This window comes from Oncorhynchus masou, chromosome 13 (assembly GCF_036934945.1).
Source record: "Oncorhynchus masou masou isolate Uvic2021 chromosome 13, UVic_Omas_1.1, whole genome shotgun sequence".
Taxonomy (NCBI): domain Eukaryota; kingdom Metazoa; phylum Chordata; class Actinopteri; order Salmoniformes; family Salmonidae; genus Oncorhynchus; species Oncorhynchus masou.
This window is the reverse complement of record NC_088224.1, coordinates 88,582,803-88,604,356: the sequence shown is the minus strand read 5'-3', so window position 1 is coordinate 88,604,356 and position 21,554 is coordinate 88,582,803. Positions and strand designations below refer to the sequence as shown.

The window sequence follows — 21,554 nt, the reverse complement described above, 5'->3', positions numbered from 1 at the left end:
CAGCTTTGTTCTCATGCAATGCATACACTGCCACCTACTGTTGAGCGAGAAATCTGCTACGAAAATGTCTGACATCCACTTTGATTATTGTGTGAATGATCCCATTAAAGCTCGACTCATTTGTTGCTACATCCATTTTTGGACTTAAACGAATGATATATCCCCATTGATTCGATAAGAATATAATTTATAAAAGCTTATTTTAACTGTCATACCACATCAGAACCCAAAATGTAAAATCATTCTCGTCCAATGTTTGTCAACAGTGTAAATGTAAACAAACACTGTTTGGTTACACAACATGGTTGAAACTATAATCTTAATTGAATTGTAACATCATGGATGGTCAGTCCTTGCGTTCATCTCTCTGTCTGTTAATTTGAGACATTTTTACAGACACATCCTTTTTTACCAAAACAGAGGCGGGGTAAGTGCTTCGCTATTGTTCCAACTAAGATCTACTCATTAGAGAAGGCACTGCGATAAAAAAAGGGAAAAGTAGGACCTTGTCTGCAGTGATGTCATGACAACCTGGGCCTATATAGGGACCAAACCTCGTACCCACAGCCACACAGGTGAGAATTGGGGGTTAGACAAGGACTGGAAGCCCTAACTGATCTCACATCGTACATCCATTCTCTGCCTGCCATGGCGCACCTCTCTGCCAGACTCCTGCTGCTGGGGCTTCTCCTGTGGGCCAGCTGGGTTTGCTCTGCCGCACCCCAGGACGGGTGCACTTTCCTGGGGGAAGAAGAGACGAGCAGCTTCTATCAAGAGGGAGACGTGGTTCTTGGGGGCTTGTTCCCGCTCCACTATAGTCCTGTGTCCTCTGTGACATCATTTCAATGGGAACCGCAACAGACTACATATGAGTAGTAAGTGGTGGGAAATGAAGAATGTTTTCTGTCTGTTTGTCTCTTTCTCTCTTACGTGCTTTGCTTCTCAGCCACTTGTTATCCTCTTCCCTGTAGTTTCAGTGCCAGGGCCCTGCGTTGGATGGAGACCATGATGTTCGCAGTGAAAGAGATCAACCAACGAAGGGACCTGCTCCCACACCTGACACTGGGGTTCCATATCCGCGACAGCTGTGACCATGTGCCTGTGTCCCTGAGAGGCTCCCTGCTGCTGGTCAACGGGCAGCCAGAATGGGGGGCAGACTACAGGGGAGCAGGTCAGGGTCCAGGTTCGGACTGCGCCGCTGTACGCAGGGCTGTATCCCCTGTTATCATAGGAGATGCCGCCTCTGGGGTGTCTATGGCTGTGCTCAGAACTCTGGGCTCCTTTCAAATACCCCTGGTGAGACTAGTGTTACGTATATTGCACTTTTATCATTGTGTAACAATCTTCTTATAGTTGATAAATTGCTTTTGATTGAGATAGATCCTTGGTAAAAGTATGGCTCATAACAATAGCCAAAATGGAATTACCCTAAAATATAGATGTCTTGAAGCTTTTACAATGACATGCCTGATTGTTATGTGAATACTGTTACTGGCAGGAGACATACTATTTCATGACTTAAAAGCTACTTTCAAAATTCTATACATTTTATTATGGAATTGCATTCCTTGACTGCTAAATGAAAATTAAGGGCTATATGCAATGCTTGAGTACAACTTACAGAGTGCACATTTACCCTGTTGTTCTCTCTGCTTTGGACTGGCTTGTAGATCATAATATACAGGTAAGGGATCTTAATTTGATCACTCTTTTGTTGCTGAGAATTTTCCTGCACTGCAACAAATGCAGATGAGTTTGGTGATTTACATAAATGCGCTGGAAAACCACGCAATATTAACAGTGTGGCACTTTCATGTAGGCTAATTTGGGCCATCTAATAGCCTGACCACCAATCAAGCTACACAATGGGCTGAATGTTCATATTCTGTTGCTGCAGGATTATTTTGCTGTGACAATACTGGACAAATGAAGACCCTTCATCTGTAATGCATTTTGACTTTGGCAGGAGACATGTCAATTCATATCTTCAAATGTTTTTTTTTTTTTAAATCATGAAATTAAGTTCACATATATTGTATATATTTTTTATTTTACTAGGCAAGTCAGTTAAGAACAAATTCTTATTTTCAATGACGGCCTAGGAACAGTGGGTTAACTGCCTGTTCAGGGGCAGAACGACAGATTTGTAAGTTGTCAGCTCGGGGATTCGAACTTGCATCCTTTCGGTTACAAGTCTAACACTCTAACCACTAGGCTACCCTGCCGCCCAACAGTAACAGCTATATGTAATGCTTTAGTACATTTTACAGAGTGCACTTTTAACCTGCTGTTCCCTCTTCTTTCAGGTGAGCTACTTTGCATCCTGCAGCTGCCTGAGTGACCAGAAGCAGTTCCCTACGTTCATGCGCACCATGCCCAGTGATGCCTTTCAGATAAGAGCCCTGGCTCGCCTGGTACGCTACTTCCACTGGACCTGGGTGGGCGTCATCGGGGTGGAGTCTGACTATGCACGTTTTGCCATCCAGTTGTTTCTACAGGAGTCCGTTCACTTTGGGATGTGTGCTGCCTACGTCCACTTCTACCCAGTGGTCCTTACCCAGCATGCTGTGGGACAGCTAGTGGACACTATCCAGGTTAGCAAAGAAATAAACGTATGATGTCTTCAAAGGACATGATTATACATGTTGTTATTCTTGTAATTGTTACCCAGGGGTCGTCCTCCCGAGTCCTCCTGAATTTCTCCGGCGAGTCGGAGCTTCGGAGTATCCTCAGGGAGTGTCTCCATCGGAATGTCACAGGGCTGCAACTGATCGCCAGCGAGGCCTGGGCCACCTCCAAGTCCCTGTGGAGAGAGTTTGGAGATCTCCTGACAGGAACGCTGGGATTTGGAATACGGAAGGCTGATGTTATTCCCGGGCTCAAAGACTTCCTGACCAGACTAGGCCCATCCCACGGACGTCAGTCGGCTTTCCTGGCAGAGTTCTGGGAAGAGACATTCAACTGTAGAGTGAACGATTCCTTAAACACACACACTCACTCTGTCAGTTACCTGGACAGAGAGCCCTGTAGTGGAAGAGAGGTTCTGGGGGATGTGTACACACCCTTTGCCGATGTGAGCCAGCTCAGAGTATCCTATAATGTGTATAAGGCTGTGTATCTCATCGCCCATGCCCTGCAGGATATGACCAACTGTGTGGCTGGGCAGGGGCCTTTTATCAATGGCACCTGTGGGGACCCAAAGCATGTTAAACCATGGCAGGTGAGTCTATGGCTGAAGATACTCTGCTCATTATTGCTGAATAGATATCATTGCCTGTTTCTCATTTGCACGCATGCAGACACACACACACACCAGTAGGGGGAGTAGAGTGTATAGTTTCTTGTGTCACCCTCTCCACTCCTCTTTCCCCAGCTACTACATTACATGAAGCAGGTGAAGTTTTCCACACTCGGGGAGGAGGTCAGCTTTGACCACAACGGTGACCCCATTGCTTCCTATGACCTCATGAACTGGCAGAGGGGGCAGGATGGCTCCCTGCGATTAGTTAAAGTGGGGTTCTATGACGCCTCATTGGCCGATGGCCGAGACCTGGTCATAAATGAGTCAGTGATTCAGTGGCCTGTGGGAAAGCAGGTGCGCCCTATATCACAGTCTAGGTGCTTGGTTCTACGTTTTCTTCTCAGTCTGTTCTTTGTTGTCTTCTTAACGTCATTGGAGAATATCAAGTTGGCATTTTATAAACTACATTTGGCTAGTTTGAAAAGCGTTCTGAAACACTTTCCCTGTACACCGCTTATTACACGCGAGATGTATCAGTATATCTGAGTGGTGCCCCTCTGCCCCCCAGGCAGTTCGATCAGTGTGCAGTGAGAGCTGTCCCCCAGGCACCCGTGTAGCCAGGAAGAAGGGGGAGCCTGTCTGCTGCTTCGACTGCATCCCCTGTGCTGAGGGGGAGGTCAGCAATCAAACTGGTGTGTTTTCCCTTATTTCCAAGCCTTTCTCACCAGTCATTGGTCAGAACTAAAAAAACAGTGTTGCTATTGCAATCTCTGTTTTCTTTTTCCTCTCTGTCAGATTCTTTAAACTGCATACACTGCTCTGACGTCACGTGGCCAAACGAGGCCAGAGACCACTGTGTTCCAAAGACCATAGAGTTCCTGTCCTATCAGGAGTCCATGGGTGTCGTCCTGTGTGTGGTATCCATTCTTGGGGCCTGTGCCTCACTCTCTGTCTTGGCGGTGTTTGTTGCCAACCGACACACTCCCATCGTCCGCGGCAACAACATGGAGCTGAGCTTCCTTCTCCTCCTCTTCCTTTCCATCTGCTTCCTGATTGGACTGTTGTTCATCGGGGAGCCCTCAGATTGGCTGTGCCGGATCCGGTACCCAGCGTTCGGGGTGAGCTTTGCCCTCTGCATCTCCTGCCTCCTAGCCAAGACCATGGTGGTCCTCATGGCCTTCAGGGCCACCCTGCCAGGAAGTGATGACATGAGGTGGTTTGGCCCTGCCCAGCAAAGAGCCAGTGTTGTGTTGTGCACTGCCGTCCAGGTACTATTCTGATCTTGTTGCTTTTCTTTTCATTGACCTCTACCTCTAAGGCTGCTTTAACACAGTCAGCCAGACTTGTGACCAATTAGATCTGATCTTTTGCCAATAACTGTGCAAAAGCCTATATTTGGGATGCCTGAATAAATGCAGCCTCAGTGAAAGACATTAAAATGAATCAGACAATTGAATCACTTGATCAATATTAACACCAATATGGTTCCCTCTGGCCGACAGGGACTGATCTGTCTCACCTGGCTGCTGACCAGACCTCCCTACACCAACCTCAACACTGGCCACATCAGCTCTGTCATCATCGTCGACTGTGCCATGGGGTCAGAAGTCGCCTTCTGGTGTGTTCTGGGATACATCGGCCTCTTGGCCTGCATGTGCTTCATCCTGGCCTTTCTGGCCCGGAAACTGCCGGACAACTTCAACGAGGCCAAGTTCATCACCTTCAGCATGCTGATCTTCTTTGCTGTATGGATAACCTTTATCCCTGTGTATGTGAGCACAGCAGGAAAGTACACAGTGGCCGTCCATGTCTTTGCCATTCTAGCCTCAGCCTTTGGCCTCCTGGTCTGCATATTTGCCCCTAAGTGCTACATTGTAGTGCTCAGACCAGAGAAAAACAGCAGGAAACACATGATGCTCAAAGGATAATAGATTTCCATGTGATGATTCCTGATCAGTATGTGGAATCAATATATTTTATTAATAACAAGTCGTACCAGTTAATAATACATTCACCACTGAGTTAATGTGCAATATTGACCATGTTTAATATGTTAAATATTTTTCAATAAAATGTAGAAATGTGCTCTTTATTCTGAAATAAAATATTTTACGTTGGATTATTAGTTAGCATTTAACTTATCTGCACACATCTTAGTAAAACTAGTATATACTGGAATAAAACTAGTAGTACATAGAAGGCTGATTATTAGTCATTAATGGTCATGTGACAAAACACCTTCCATAGATTTGTGATAAAACACCTTCCATAGATATGTGATACAACGCCTTCCATAGATTTGTGATACAACGCCTTCCATAGATTTGTGATAAAACACCTTCCATAGATTTGTGATACAACGCCTTCCATAGAAAACGCCTTCCATAGATCTGTGATAAAACACCTTCCATAGATCTGTGATACAACGCCTTCCATCGATTTGTGATACAACGCCTTCCATAGATTTGTGATAAAACACCTTCCATAGATATGTGATAAAATACCTTCCATAGATTTGTGATAAAACACCTTCCATAGAAATGTGATAAAATATCTTCCATAGATTTGTCATAAAACACCTTCCATAAAAACGTGATAAAATACCTTCCATAGATTTGTCATAAAACGCCTTTCATAAAAATGTGATAAAATACCTTCCATAGATTTGTGATAAAACACCTTCCATAGATTTGTGATAAAACACCTTCCATAGAAATGTGATAAAACACCTTCCATAGAAATGTGATTAAACACCTTCCATAGAAATGTGATAAAACACCTTCCATAGAAATGTGATAAAACACCTTCCATAGAAATGTGATAAAACACCTTCCACAGATTTGTGATACAACACCTTCCATAGAAATGTGATAAAACACCTTCCATAGATTTGTCATAAAACGCCTTTCATAAAAATGTGATAAAATACCTTCCATAGATTTGTGATAAAACACCTTCCATAGATTTGTGATAAAACAGCATAGAAATGATAAAACACCTTCCAGAAATGTGATTACCTTAGATAAAACACCTTCCACAGATTTGTGATACAACACCTTCCATAGAAATGTGATAAAACACCTTCCATAGAAATGTGATAAAACAACTTCCATAGATTTGTGATAAAACATCTTCCATAGAAATGTGATAAAACACCTTCCATAGATTTGTGATAAAACACCTTCCATAGAAATGTGATAAACATAAAAGCAATGCTAATAATAAAAAACAAAGATAATCAAGGCATACATACTTGGTATTTTAATAACCATAGCTGAGTGCATCACTGGCATTTGTTAAAATGTTTCCATCTGACATTTATTTGTGTGTTTTTTTTTTATATTACGCTTAATCGGCTTTTGGGAGGAAAGAAGCAGGCTTGCTCTTGATAATTGCTGAATGTTAAACAGGCCTAAAGTAGCATAGAGAATGCATGTTGGGGAATGTTGAGGAGAGAAAATGCAAAAGTGTGCTCACTTTTGGCAGGTTATGACATTGTTGCATTGTTGCAAATAGTTCCACAGGACATACAGAGAGAGCACAGTGAAAAAAAAGGCCGAACGGAATTGACGACCATTAGAAAAATGAAAATCACTTGCAAACCACTTGAGCAACAAGGCAGTGAAATACGTGCTGTAAAATATGTTCAGGCAAAATAGCGTTCGATTGCTGCATCTAAATACGATTCACTATATAATTTTTCATGATTTTCCACATGTACATTGAAGTATCATTTGCAGTTGTCACTATGACAATGAACACACCCTGAAAGCAATGAATGGTCACACGGAAGCAGTGCGTTAGAGACCTTATGAAAGGTCAGTCTTGTGTTGGCACCTTATTAAATAGGCAGGGTTCAGTAGGATGCATTGATCAGTTGCTTGACAGGTGTAGGACTGTGGAACGATCAATTTTTCTCTAGTGTGGATGCTCACCAAGGTTTTATAGTTCCAGTGTAGCCTATAGTTTATCATTATAGTTACCGGCTTGGTAGATGGCTATGATGGAATGTACTCTACCACAAACACAACTAACGTTATTATCACAACAGAACTAGCCTACTAGTAGAAAACACAGAGTCAAGGAGAAGAGTCAAGGAGAAGAGCAGCAGGAAGCTCAGCTTGCTGTTGGCTCTGTAGACAGGCATGTCTCTGTAAGATGTGGACGCTGGTCTAGATCCCAAAAACAGAGCTGTTAGCAGTAGACTTTCTTCCACCCAGCCATAAGAGACACACTGATGTCTCTCTCATCAATCTTGCTGTGCAGGATATGTGGGATATATTCCCTAGCATCTGCCAAAGAAACACAGGATATAGAACAATGTGAGGATTTTACATGGTCAATAAGGAAAACTAAAAAAACAGCCACATTGTAGCCTGAATAGTTCATTGGTTATCTTTAATATGGTTTATGGTATTCAGGTTTACACTGACTTAAATTGTTTCAGAATTCAGAATTTTATTTTGTATTTTTTTAGCATGAAAGAAAAATAAAAAAAGTTAGGTATTCCAACAGATTATTTATAAACAATTTCAGTTCATGATTTGTTACACAAGTATAACCATTATAATAGCGGATCAAGATGAAGTCAACATTACATCATTCACAACTAGTGTTTTTTCCCCGAACCATTTTCTTTTTACCATGTTCTCGGTCAGTCGTCACTGTTATGCTAAAAGTACGTGCTATTTGTTTGTATTCATCCCTCCATCTCCCCCATGGAGATATCTTCATGCACACAGTCTTTGAGAGCTGTCAGTGGAATACTACAATAGTTACTAACACCTTTAGGTAAGACCCAAATGCAGACATTGTAGAAGTAACAAGAGTTTATAACAACCACAGGGGCAGGCAAACAACAGGTCAGGGGTCAATTATCCAGAGAGGGTATGAAGGCAGGCAGTGTCAGGGTCAGGTACGGCAGGGGTCAATAATCCAGAGAGGGTGTGAAGGGTCCAGAACGGCAGGCAGTCTCAGGGTCAGGTACGGCAGGGGTCAATAATCCAGAGAGGTGTGAAGGGTCCAGAACGGCAGGCAGTCTCAGGGTCAGGTACGGCAGGGGTCAATAATCCAGAGAGGGTGTGAAGGGTCCAGAACGGCAGGCAGTCTCAGGGTCAGGTACGGCAGGGGTCAATAATCCAGAGAGGGTGTGAAGGGTCCAGAACGGCAGGCAGTCTCAGGGTCAGGTACGGCAGGGGTCAATAATCCAGAGAGGGTGTGAAGGGTCCAGAACGGCATGCACTCTCAGGGTCAGGAACGGCAGGGGTCAATAATCCAGAATGGTGGGATAAGGTACAAACCAGCAGGCAGTCTCAGGGTTCGGGGCAGGCAGAAAAACCAGGGAGGACTAGAAAACAGGAGCAGGAAAACAGGCTGGAGCAGGGAAAACAATCGCTGGTAGGATTTAAAAACGAAACGAACTGGCACAGGCAACAGACAAACAGAGAACACGGTATAAATACACAGGGGATAATGGGGAAGATGGTCGTCTCCTGGAGGGGACAGGTGAAAGATATCAGGGTGTGGCAAGTTACCACAATGTGGACACACAATGCACTTAGACTCAAAAGCTCTACATACTTTCTACTATTAAACAACTAAGATGTTTGTTTATGAAGTGAAGAAAAAATATGTGGAGAAATCACTATAACCTGTCCTTTTCACTTGGCTCTCATTGCATTGAATAGGAAATAGTACAGTAATCACAACATTACCAGTGAGCAAGTACCTGGTTTGGTATAAATCCTGTAACTTTTCGACGGGCATATTTAGTATGAAAGTCTCTGCGTTCCTTCCGCAAGAGCATGTCAGATGCCGTTGTCAATACACACATGGCCCCATGGACATTGGATTGGTCCTTCAGTAAAGGGGAGCACAGTCGCTCCTGAGCAGCCAGGCTCCAGTCACAGACAAGGTACTCCGTGCTCCATCTGAGGCCATCAAACTCAGAAGAAACTCAGCCAGGCCTGGGAGACCAAATCACCTCCTGTAAGAGACTGACTCTCAGCTGTACCTTCCAGTTTGTATGTCCCACAGACAATATCCACCCTGCTCCAGCATGTCAGTGGCAGCAGCAGGGCTAGGATCTGGGTATTGTGACTGGACTCTGCTCTGAGGAGAATGGCTCCAGGGTCACAATGTGTACTGCTGTGTACTGCTGAGTAGCCCTGTCAGCTCTCTTCTGTAGTCCTGTCAGCTCTCTCTGTATTCCTGTCAGCTCTCTCTGTATTCCTGTCAACTCTCTGCGGTCCTGTCAGCTCTCTCTGTATTCCTGTCAGCTCTCTCTGTATTCCTGTCAGCTCTCTCTTCAGTCCTGTCAGCTCTCCCTGCTCCCCTCCATTCAAAGCCTCCAGAACGGCTTGCAGTCACACCTGGTAGAATATCAGGGTTTCTGTTGATCTCCTCCACAGTGAATATCACTATCCAGTCCTCTTGAATTGTGCTGGAGAAATACATAGCATAACATATCTTCACATGGCTGCACATACACCCCACGTCAAAATCTTTTGAACAATTTGAAAGGCACCATGTTGAAGACAGTTTTACCCTAAGAAACGCATCCATATGTTGTGGTGTGGAATGGATTTAAAATACATTTAATACAGAGGTATCCTGCTAATAAGAATGCAAGCTGAGTGCAGTCAATTTACATGTATACATTTAGTCATCAATGCAGTGAGAGAGAGATATCTGCAGTGACTTCAGTAGAAACTAGTACATTTCTCTGTCATCCTCTGGAGTTTCTCATCAGGCTGTTTAATTGCCTTTTTAGATGTCCCATGATATGTACTTTAGAGTAGAATCATTTGATCTCAGTTTCTCACTGAGAGAATGAAAACAATTACAAACGCAGTGCTGACTAAACAAACAAGAGTAACACTTCTATCGACCAAATCCTACTATATAATATGTTTAAGCAATAAGACACGAGGTGGTGTGGTATATGGCCAATATACCAAAGGCTAAGGCTGTTCTTAGGCACAACGCATCATGGAGTGCCAGGACACAGCCCTTAGCCCTGTTATATTGGCCATATACCACAAACCCCTGAGGTACCTTATTGCTGTTATAAACTGGTTACCAACCTAATTAGAGCAGTAAGAATACATGTTTTGTCATACCCGTGGTATACGGTCTGATATACCGCAGCTTTCAGCCAATCAGAATTCAGGGCTCAAACCACCCAGTTTATAATATAATAACAATGTGTGTTATACAGACAAAAAATAAACTCAAGAATTGCATCAATGATTCCTAAATATAATGTTCCTAAAGAGAGAAATTGTTTGTGCTGAAAGTAGATGATCGGATCTGTAAAAAGGTACAGTGCCAAAAATAAATGGAATTGAACACACCTACTCATTACAGTACCAATTAAAAGATTGAACACACCTACTCATTACAGTACCAATTAAATGATTGAACACACCTACTCATTACAGTACCAATTTAAAAGTACCAATTTGATTGGACACACCTACTCATTACAGTACCAATTAAAAGATTGAACACACCTACTCATTACAGTACCAATTAAAAGATTGGAAACACCTACTCATTACAGTACCAATTAAATGATTGAACACACCTACTCATTACAGTACCAATTAAAAGATTGGACACACCTACTCATTACAGTACCAATTAAAAGATTGGACACACCTACTCATTACAGTACCAATTAAAAGATTGGACACACCTACTCATTACAGTACCAATTAAAAGATTGGACACACCTACTCATTACAGTACCAATTAAATGATTGGACACACCTACTCATTACAGTACCAATTAAAAGATTGAACACACCTACTCATTACAGTACCAATTAAAAGATTGAACACACCTACTCATTACAGTACCAATTAAAAGATTGGAACACACCATTACAGTACCAATTAAATGATTTACATTACAGTACCAATTAAATGATTGAACACACCTACTCATTACAGTACCAATTAAAAGATTGGACACACCTACTCATTACAGTACCAATTAAAAGATTGGACACACCTACTCATTACAGTACCAATTAAAAGATTGGACACACCTACTCATTACATTACCAAATAAAAGATTGGAAACACCTACTCATTACAGTACCAATTAAAAGATTGAACACACCTACTCATTACAGTACCAATTAAAAGATTGGACACACCTACTCATTACAGTACCAATTAAAAGATTGGACACACCTACTCATTCTGTAAGGGTGCGTGCAGGTGGCAGAGAAATCAGGCGCAGGAGATCGAAATTGGTATAAAACGGAGCAGTTTAATAAGTGCTCAAAAACTCAGAAAACCAAAATATACAAAATAATACAAGTGGGTACAAAACCCATCGCGCACCAGAACATATCTAGCACAAAGTTTACAAACAAACAATCACCGACTGTCACGCTCGCTATCCTCAAACTCCCTGTAATAAGTTGACCAAGGTGCAGCGTGCATGTAGTTCCACATCTTTTAATGAAAGTGAAACCTGAAACAACCAAAAAACAAACAGGTAAACAGCAAAGACTGTGATGCAACCGAGGTGCACACAAACACACACGGAAAAATAATTACCCACAAAACACAGGTGGGAACAGGCTACCTAAGTATGGTTCCCAATCAGAGACAACGACAGACAGCTGTCCCTGATTGAGAATCATACCCGGCCAACAACAATGCAATACAAAAACATAGAAAAAAGAACATAGAATGCCCACCCTAGTCACACCCTGGCCTAACCAAAATAGAGAATAAAAAGCCTCTCTATGGCCAGGGCGTGACACCGACAAGGACAATGAGGGGGAACACACCATGTAATGAATGGGATTGGAACCAGGTGTGATACAAGACAAAACAATACCAAAGGAAAATGAAAAGAGGATCAGTGATGGCTAGAAGGTCGATGACTTCGACCACCGAACGCCACCCGAACAAGGTGAGGGACCAACTTTGGAGGAAGTCGTGACACATTCCAGGATTTGTCTTTATTTTTACTATTTTCTACATTGTAGAATAATAGTGAAAACATCAAAACCATTAAATAACACATACTTGTATGGAATCATGTAGTAACCAAAAAAGTACTAAACAAATCAGAGTAAATTTGATATTTGATATTCTTCAAAGTAACCACCCTTTGCCCTAATGACAGCTTTGCACACTGTCGGAATTCTCTCAACCAGCTTCATGAGCTAGTCACCTGGAATGCATTTCAATTAACAGGTGTGCCTTGTTAAAAGTTAATTTGTGTAATTAATGCGTTTGAGCCAATCAGTTATGTTTTGACAAGGTAGTGGTGGTATACAGAAGATAGTCCTGTTTGGTAAAAGACCAAGTCCATATTATGTCAAGAACAGCTCAAATAAACAAAGCAAAACGACAGTCCATCATTACTTTAAGAGATGAAGGTCAGTCAATCCATAAAATGTCAAATGCAGTAGCAAAAACCATCATGAGCTATGATGAAACTGGCTCTCATGAGTACCACCACATGAAAGGAAGACCTAGAATTACCTCTGCTGCAGAGGATGAGTTCATTAGGTTTAATTGCACCTCAGATTGCAGGCCATATATATGCTTCACAGAGTTCAAGTAACAGACACATCTCAACATCAACTGTTCAGAAGAGACTGTGTGAATCAGACCTTCATGGTCGAATTGCTGGAAATAAACCACTACTAAAGGACACCAACAAGAAAAATATACTTGTTTGGGCCAAGAAACATGAGCAATGGCATGAGACCTGTGGAAATCTGTTCTTTGGTCTGATGAGTCCAAATGTGAGATTTGGACTCATACCTTTGTGAAACGCAGAGTGGGTGAACGGTTCCCGCCGTGAAGCATGGAGGAGGTGGTGTGATGGTGTGGGGTGCTTTGCTAGTGACACTGTCTGTGATACATTTAGGATTCAAAGCACACGTCACTTTAACATTCTGCAGCAATGCACCATCCCATCTGGTTTGCGGCTTTTGGGACTAATTTTTTTCCAACCGGACTATGACCCAAAACACACCTCCAGGCTGGGGCCAGAATCCCGGAGTCGCCTCTTCACAGTTGATGTTCAGACTGGTGTTTTGTGGGTACTATTTAATGAAGCTGCCAGTTGAGGACTTGTGAGGCATCTGTTTCTCAAACTAGACACTCTAATGTACTTGTCATTTTGCTCAATTGTGCACCGGCGCCTCCCACTCCTCTTTATATTCTGGTTAGGGCCAGTTTGCGCTGTTCTGTGAAGGGAATAGTACCTAGTGTTGTATGTGACTTTCAGTTCCTTGGCAATTTCTCTTATGCAATAGGTTTAATTTCTCAGAACAAGAATAGACTGACGAGTTTCAGAAGAAAGTTATTTATTTCCTGCTATTTTGAGCTTGTATTTGAACCCACAAATGCTGATGCTCCAGATACTCAACTAGTCTAAAGAAGGACAGTTTTATTGATTCTTTATTCAGCACAACAGTTTTCAGCTGTGTTAACATAATTGCAAAAGGGTTTTCTAATGATTAGTTAGCCTTTGAAAATGATAAACTTGGATTAGCTAACACAACGTGCCATTGGAACACAGGAGTGATGGTTGCTGATAATGGGCCTCTGTACGCCTATGTAGATATTGCATCAGAAAATCTGCCATTTCCAGCTACAATAGTCATTTACAACATTAACAATGTCTACACTGATTTTCTGATCAATTTGATGTTATTTTAATGGACAAAAAAATATGCTTTTCTTTCAAAAAACAAGGACATTTCTAATTGACCCCAAACTGTTGAACGGTAGTGTATAATGACACTTCCTGTACACTGAAATGGAAAAGGCTGTTATCTTAGGCCACACAGTTACAATTACTGTGTATCTCTTTACAAGTCATTTGGTATTACCTGACCTTTAATTTATTGCAACATCTATTTGAAATGGGCTACACTGGTTTACAATTACAGATAGATATCATTCACAAAGCCGAGCGCATCAGCTGCAAAAATAGGCTTTGATTCTATCTACCATGTTATGACATGTGCACAACTTGAGTATATGACATCGTATAACTGGCCTAGCTTGCTTCCTCTTTGTTATCAGTGTTCTGTCTGGAGATATCTGGTGTTGGAGGTCTCAGGTCCAGTTTGGTTGTCCTCTGTGATCCTGGAGGGGGAGGGCCTAGGCGCCAGGCCTTGAGGCCTAAACTTAAATAACACTTTAGGCCTGTGGTGGGAGATAGCAAGGCCTACTGCCTGGCTCAGTGACACATCCTCCAGAGTGTGACATCACACTGGCACCTTCCATGAGCCGAGGGGATACAGCTGGGAATCAGTATACTGTAGAGGCTGTTGCTGCAATGTGGAGGCAACTCATCATAATGAGGATGACACATCAGTTGTTTGTTACAGAAAGCTCACAGCTGTGCCAGTGAGAGGCTTTACATTAAAATGCTCTTGACACCAATGGTCCTTATACAGAAGTCTGAATACTTAAAGCTCGAATCCTTAATTTAAACAATGACAAAGCAGAATCCCCAGCTCTGTCTTGGTCAAAAACAAAAAAGCTGAGGGAGGGGCCTTGAGAAATATAAACACTCTCAAATTCATGGACAGAGCTATGGATGCAAGTACTGACCATCCAAGATATGAAAAGTATAGTTATAACCATGTTTTGAGGCTATACAGTGTTAGTTTGCGTTGTTTACAAACATTGAAGTAAAACAAGCTTATATGTTTGGTTCTGATGGGGTACGCCAGTTGAACTATGCTCATGAAGCATTCATAAGTTATAATATTCTAGAATCAATGGGTTTAATATATCCTTCATTTATAAGCAAGACTTTCCAAGAATCAATGGGTATATATCATTAATTTATAAGTCATATTTTCGAAGAATCAATGGGTACTGTATATGATTTTATCATTTTGAATTTTAAGTCCAAAGGGATGTAGCAACTAACGATTCTAGTTTTATTCTATTTCAAGGACATGTAGTATGTTTTATTGTGAATTAGAATATGTTTTTTTATATATGCTTTTTAAAATCTATATTTTTGACTGAATGTCTTTGGATACGTCTCTTTGACATTTGATGAATATGTGAGATCTGCATCAGACGAATGCATCAGATCTGGACACAGAGAGAAACATCTAATTCAGCCAAGGCTTGTCTGTAGACTGTGTAGATGTCCATACATGAGAAGAGGTTGTACTTTAGTTTATATCCACTAGAGGGTGGATTGTTTTCTTTGTCAACTCTTCATGATTGTCGGTGTAAGGTACATTGTCTTCGGTGAGCTGAGCTGTTACTATTTTTGTTTTCTGAAGAAGAAAAAATACACTATTAGATATGCAAAGATGCGATTACACAGTTGGATATTTACTTGACAGTATATGAGGCAGATGGGTACAGTTGAATGAATCCTAATAAAACTTCAAATGTAGAGAACACACAGAATAGTTTTTAACTAACTTTATTTAATAAGATTGAGTGACAATTTCCAGTTTTAAATCAACATGTCAATAAATAACACATTGACATTTTACATGTAATTGTTTTTGTATTTAAGTTAGTAACGTATATCATTGGTCTTCCCCATCATATGTTTTTTGGTGTTTTCCTTTGGTCTCAGCAATAAAATGAAACATTTAGGAAGAAAGATACAAAATAGCATTCCATAACTAGAGGCCAGAATAGCAAATATCTCCACAGCTACTGTGAACTTCCCAGGAGAGCTGACATAAGCTGGGATAAAGGTGATCCAGACCACACAGAATATGAGCATGCTGAAGGTGATGAATTTGGCCTCATTGAAATTATCAGGCAGCTTTCGAGCCAGAAAAGCCAGCACAAAGCACAAGAGAGCTAGGAGTCCTATATACCCCAACACAGCCCAGAAACCAATAGCTGAACCCACATCACACTCCAGAATGACCTTTTCCTTATAGGTCTTCATGTTCTTGTAGGGGAAAGGAGGGGAGACTGTTAACCAAAGAACACAGATCAGGACCTGTATGAGAGTGAAAGCCAGAACACTGAGTCTCTGCTGTAGAGGACCAAACCATTTCATGACATTACTGGCTGGAAGTGTAGCCCTGAAGGCCATCAACACCACTATTGTTTTCCCCAGAACACAAGAGATGCAGAGGACAAAAGTGATCCCAAACGCTGTGTGGCGCAGCATACAGGACCACTCAGAGGGCCGGCCAATGAAAGTAAGAGAACACAGAAAACACAGAGTCAAGGAGAAGAGCAGCAGGAAGCTCAGCTCAGAGTTGTTGGCCCTGACAATGGGGGTGTCTCGAAATTGGAAGAAAATAGTTGCTATAATAATAGTTAAACAAACGCCAATCAAACAAAACAGAAGTAAAATGACCCCCATGAGCTCAGTGTAGGACAGGAATTCAATCTCTTTTATGACACATCTATCCCCTCTCCCATTGGACCAGTATTGGACCGGGCACTTCATGCACTTGGCTGAATCTGTTTAGAGAAAGAAACCCCCCCCAGAAAAAAACCCCACAATGTTAATGATTCAGGAAAGCATGCAGTACATTTGACATAGTATATGCTGTGTTGGTTCTACGCATTTTCAGTTAAGAGGTTTAAGGGATATGTGAAGGCCAGCACACGTTAGAATAGAACTTGATGTCCAGTATTCAATCCAGCATGTATTCACCTCACCAACTGTATTTTTGATGGCCGAGTGTAATTTACCTGTAGTGTTGCTGATCTCGCCGCCTGAACATGGGACACAGTCATAACAGCATACAGGTTTTCCTTTCTGTACAGCCTTACGAGTGCCTGGGGGACAGCTCTCACTGCACACTGACACAGGTACCTGGAACTCACACAAACAGACTCACATAGGGGACCAAGGAGAGTTTGAGTATTCATGTTCACTCATGTATTTGACATATCTATGCTGTTAATTATAAATCACCAATGTTTGTGCACTGTAGAGTGTGTGATTTGCCTTGTCTCAATACTGTACCTACCAACAGGGGCTGAGTGGCTGAGGTTAAGTGTAATTGTTGTGTTAAAGAATACCATGCAGGATAGCATACTGACTTCCCAGCCAGAGATATGAGAACAAGACAATATGTAAATGTACCGTCTCACTATTTCCTCCCCATACAATGCTAACGTTGTTCATAGTGAACTGGTGGTCTCCAGTCACAGACGAGCCATAGAAACCGACTGTGGCCACTTCCATGGTTCCCGATGTGGCACTTTGTAAATTAACAAGTTCATATCTGGCTGGGGAATCTCCATTGCTGTCAAAAAATACTCTCTCGTCCTCTCCCGTTGTGAAATTGACAGACTGTAGATAGTGCAACAGCTAGAGAGGAGAAATGGTCAAGAAAAGAAAATGTGTTTTCTATGTAGCTTTGCATCATCATTCTGTTATTATCAGTGAAATCAGTGAAATCTACAGTGAAATCATTTATTTTACTTTAACTGATCTGAAATAGGCAAAGGTCACTTTTTCAGAGGTGTATTCTTGCTCACCTGCCATGGCTGGATGCGTGTAGGTTGAGCACAGCTCCCATTAGAGAAGGGGCCCTGACTCTCCTCACATGTCAACAGGTTGTGGAGGGCGTGAGCTACAGCATACACAGACTTATACACGTTATTAGTGAATGTCAGCTTGGACACATCTGTGAATGTGTTCTGCACACCTCTTAAACTCTCCGAGCCGTTGCATGGCTTCCTCTTAGGTGCTGTAGTCACATTGAGAGAGCAGTCAAACACAATCTCCCAGAAATCCCTGAGAAACATGCTGTTGGGGAAGTGAGAGGGGTGGACATCCCTCAGATGCTTTCCAAGCCCAGGGATGTGAGCCCTGGCCACTGTGAAGCCTATGGCACCCACAAGGGCGCTGTGACCCTCGATGGCAGTGAGAGAAGGGTCTGTGATCCAGGCATCACTGCCGAGCCACTGTAGTCCTGTGATATTGTGCCTGTAGAGCTCACTCGCCAGAACCTTGATCTCCCTGTGGGTCATGAAGGCCATGATGACCTTTGAACTGGACTGTTTAATAATCTCCACTATCCTGAGAAGCTCATGGCGGGGACCTGTCTGCTCAAATGCCTCGGAGTATTCTATACACACTCCCTCCTCCTGTGCAGATATCATAAAGGTGGCTATGCCTCTATTCCCATAGTCATTATCACTGCTTATAGCCCCCACCCAGGTCCAGCCAAAGTGTTTGACCAGCTTTGCCAGGGCTCTACTCTGGTAGAAGTCACTGGGGATGGTTCTGAAGAAGGAGGGGAAATCCTTCCTGTTACTCAGACAAGCACAGGTGGCAAAGTGGCTGATCTGTGTGTGAAATAACAGCATTTTATTGGAAACTTAACATGACATACTGTACAGTAGTTTTGACACCATGAGCTAAGTTTTGTTGTCTTAAGACATTGATCCACAAAATTAAGACATTTTGTATAGTGGCAGTATAAAAGTATATATTATATTGTATGAGTGCATAGAAAAGTGAATAGAACATCTTACTACTGGTATACGAAACCTTCCGATGATTCGGGCCAATCCAATTGTTGGTGTCGAGGCAGAGTGGCCTATGAGAGCCTGGGCCATGTCTGTCTTGGTGCAGTTCCCTTCATCAATAAATTTCTCCTGACCACTGGCTAAAGCCAAACCAGACTTCAGGATGTTGTCGTATCCACAGGCATTGTAGATATCGTAGCCCAGAGTATGGTTTGGGAGAATTGACGGATTCCGATTGATTTCTTCAATTGCAAATATAAGTGTTTGTGCAAATTGGAATTCTCTGAAATTCATACTGAAGAGAGATAAACAAATATATATATAAAAGACCTGCCATTAAAGAAGGCAAAATATATCTCACCAGTATTACACACAACCCAAACCCCTACGAGGTGAACCTCAGATGGACATTAGATTAAAAGCCTAGGATATGACCTGTAGATGGACAGTAGATTAAAACACTATGAGATAAACCTCAGATGGACAGTAGTTTAAAACCCTAAGAGATAAACCTCAGATGGACAGTAGATTAAAAAATAACTCATAACATTGAAAACAGTGAAAGTCCCATATTTGAAAAAACTGAGAGAGGATACTCACTTCTTACACCTTGGTGGGTCTGGTAAACTCTGGAAGTTGGGTACCCTGCCGTCGTACTCCGTCTGGAAGGTGAAGATGCCTCCGATGACAAGGTCCCCGTCCTTGGCCAGCTCTGGCAGCACTGCCCTGCCCTGCAGCCTGCACACAGGTTCTCCCTCCCCTATCACCAACAGCAGCACCAACAGGACAAGCTCCAGCAGGGGCATGGCTCCTGGCTCCATAGTGCAGTCTAGAGCTAGGTCTGGCTCTGTAGTGCAGTCTAGAGCTAGGGCTGGCTCTGTAGTGCAGTCTAGAGCTAGGGCTGGCTCTGTGGCTCTGTGGCCCCTCACAGCTCCTCTCTTTATAGTCTCAGAACCCTGTGTCTGTCTCAGAGCCTTAAAACAGAGGCCCTGTCTGTCGGTGCTCCAGTCCCTGCTCCTGTCCCCGTCCACATCCTGCCCACACCCCCTTCAACCTGGGATGTAGGAGGTGTGACAGGTCTCTGAGGTATCGAGAGGATGACGTAGGGGTCTTAAGAGAGCATACGAGAGCCCGCCTGGTGCAGGCAACCCAAGTCCTCACAGTGAGGACGCATGCGCCAAGCATGATTTAACCTGTAGGTCTATAACTACTGTACTGCAGGTAGTGCCCTGCTGTTCACAGTGTAATGTAACATTTTCAACATGTGGCACATTATGTACTGTATCAGGGCACGTGGCTGCTCTTTGACTGCTTAAACTCTGTGGCGGCTACGTGTACAGAAATATATCAGCTGTTTAACTATAGACCTTACTCCATAACTATTGACCTTATTATAGAACTATTGACCTTATTACAGAACAATTGACCTTACTACAGAACGAGTGACCTTACAACATAACTATTGACCTAACTACAGAACTATTGAACTTATTACAGAACTATTGAATTTACTACAGAACAATTGACCTTACTAAAGAACGAGTGACCTTACAACCAAACAATTGACCTTACAACTGAACTATTGACCTTGGTACCAAACTATTGACCTTACAACATAATTATTGACCTTACCTACCAAACTATTGACCTTACTACAGAACTATTGACCTTACAACAGAACTAGTGACTTTACAACCAAACTATTGACCTTACTACCAAACTTTTGACCTTACTACCAAACTATTGACCTTATTACAGAACTATTGACCTTTTTACCGAACTATTGACCTTACTACAGAACTATTTACCATATTACCAAACTATTGATCTTACTACCAAACTACTGACCTTACTACATAACTATTGACCTTATTACAGAACTATTGACCTTACCTACAAAACTATTGACCTTACCACGTAACTATTGACCTTACTACAGAACTAGTGACCTTACAACCAAACTATTGACCTTACAACTGAACTATTGACCTTACAACTGAACTATTGACCTTGGTACCGAACTATTGACCTTTCTACAGAACTATTGACCTTACCTATCAAACTATTGACCTTACTACGGAACTAGTGACCTTACATCCAAACTATTGACCTTACTACCAAACTATTGACCTTGCTACCGAACTATTGACCTTACTACCAAACTATTGACCATGGTACTGAACTATTGACCTTGGTACCGAACTATTGACCTTACTACCAAACTATTGACCTTATTACAGAACTATTGACCATGGTACTGAACTATTGACCTTGGTACCGAACTATTGACCTTACTACCAAACTATTGACCTTATTACAGAACTATTGACCTTATTACCGAACTATTGACCTTACTACAGAACTATTGACCTTACCTACCAAACTATTGACCTTGGTACTGAACTATTGACCTTACCTACCAAACTATTGACCTTGGTACTGAACTATTGACCTTACTACGGAACTATTGATCTTACCTACCAAACTATTGACTTTGGTACTGAACTATTGACCTTACTACGGAACTATTGATCTTACCTACCAAATTATTGACCTTACTACAGAACTATTGACCTTACTACAGAACTTTTGATCTTATTACAGAACTATTGACCTTACCTACCAAACTATTGACCTTGGTACTGAACTATTGACCTTACTACGGAACTATTGACCTTACCTACCAAACTATTGACCTTGGTACTGAACTATTGACCTTACTACAGAACTATTGACCTTACCTACCAAACTATTGACCTTGGTACTGAACTATTGACCTTACTACGGAACTATTGATCTTACCTACCAAATTATTGACCTTACTACAGAACTATTG

General features: G+C 42.1%; 2 protein-coding genes across 2 annotated transcripts; one reads left to right on the top strand and one right to left on the bottom strand.

Moving 5' to 3' along the window:
• The first annotated feature begins 648 nt into the window (after window positions 1-648).
• Window positions 649-5,169, top strand: LOC135553182 (extracellular calcium-sensing receptor-like). The gene is made up of 8 exons (XM_064985351.1): window positions 649-872; window positions 972-1,296; window positions 2,307-2,594; window positions 2,672-3,220; window positions 3,374-3,595; window positions 3,810-3,933; window positions 4,037-4,509; window positions 4,744-5,169. Exons 1-8 carry the CDS (start codon window positions 649-651, stop codon window positions 5,167-5,169), a joined length of 2,631 nt encoding a protein of 876 aa, XP_064841423.1.
• A 10,610-nt stretch (window positions 5,170-15,779) lies between these two features.
• On the bottom strand, window positions 15,780-19,524 carry LOC135551570 (extracellular calcium-sensing receptor-like). Its single transcript, XM_064982776.1, has 6 exons — window positions 19,319-19,524; window positions 18,725-19,013; window positions 17,723-18,535; window positions 17,325-17,552; window positions 16,928-17,051; window positions 15,780-16,693 (listed from the first exon to the last, which is right to left on the bottom strand). Exons 1-6 carry the CDS (start codon window positions 19,522-19,524, stop codon window positions 15,780-15,782), a joined length of 2,574 nt encoding a protein of 857 aa, XP_064838848.1.
• Window positions 19,525-21,554: the final 2,030 nt, after the last annotated feature.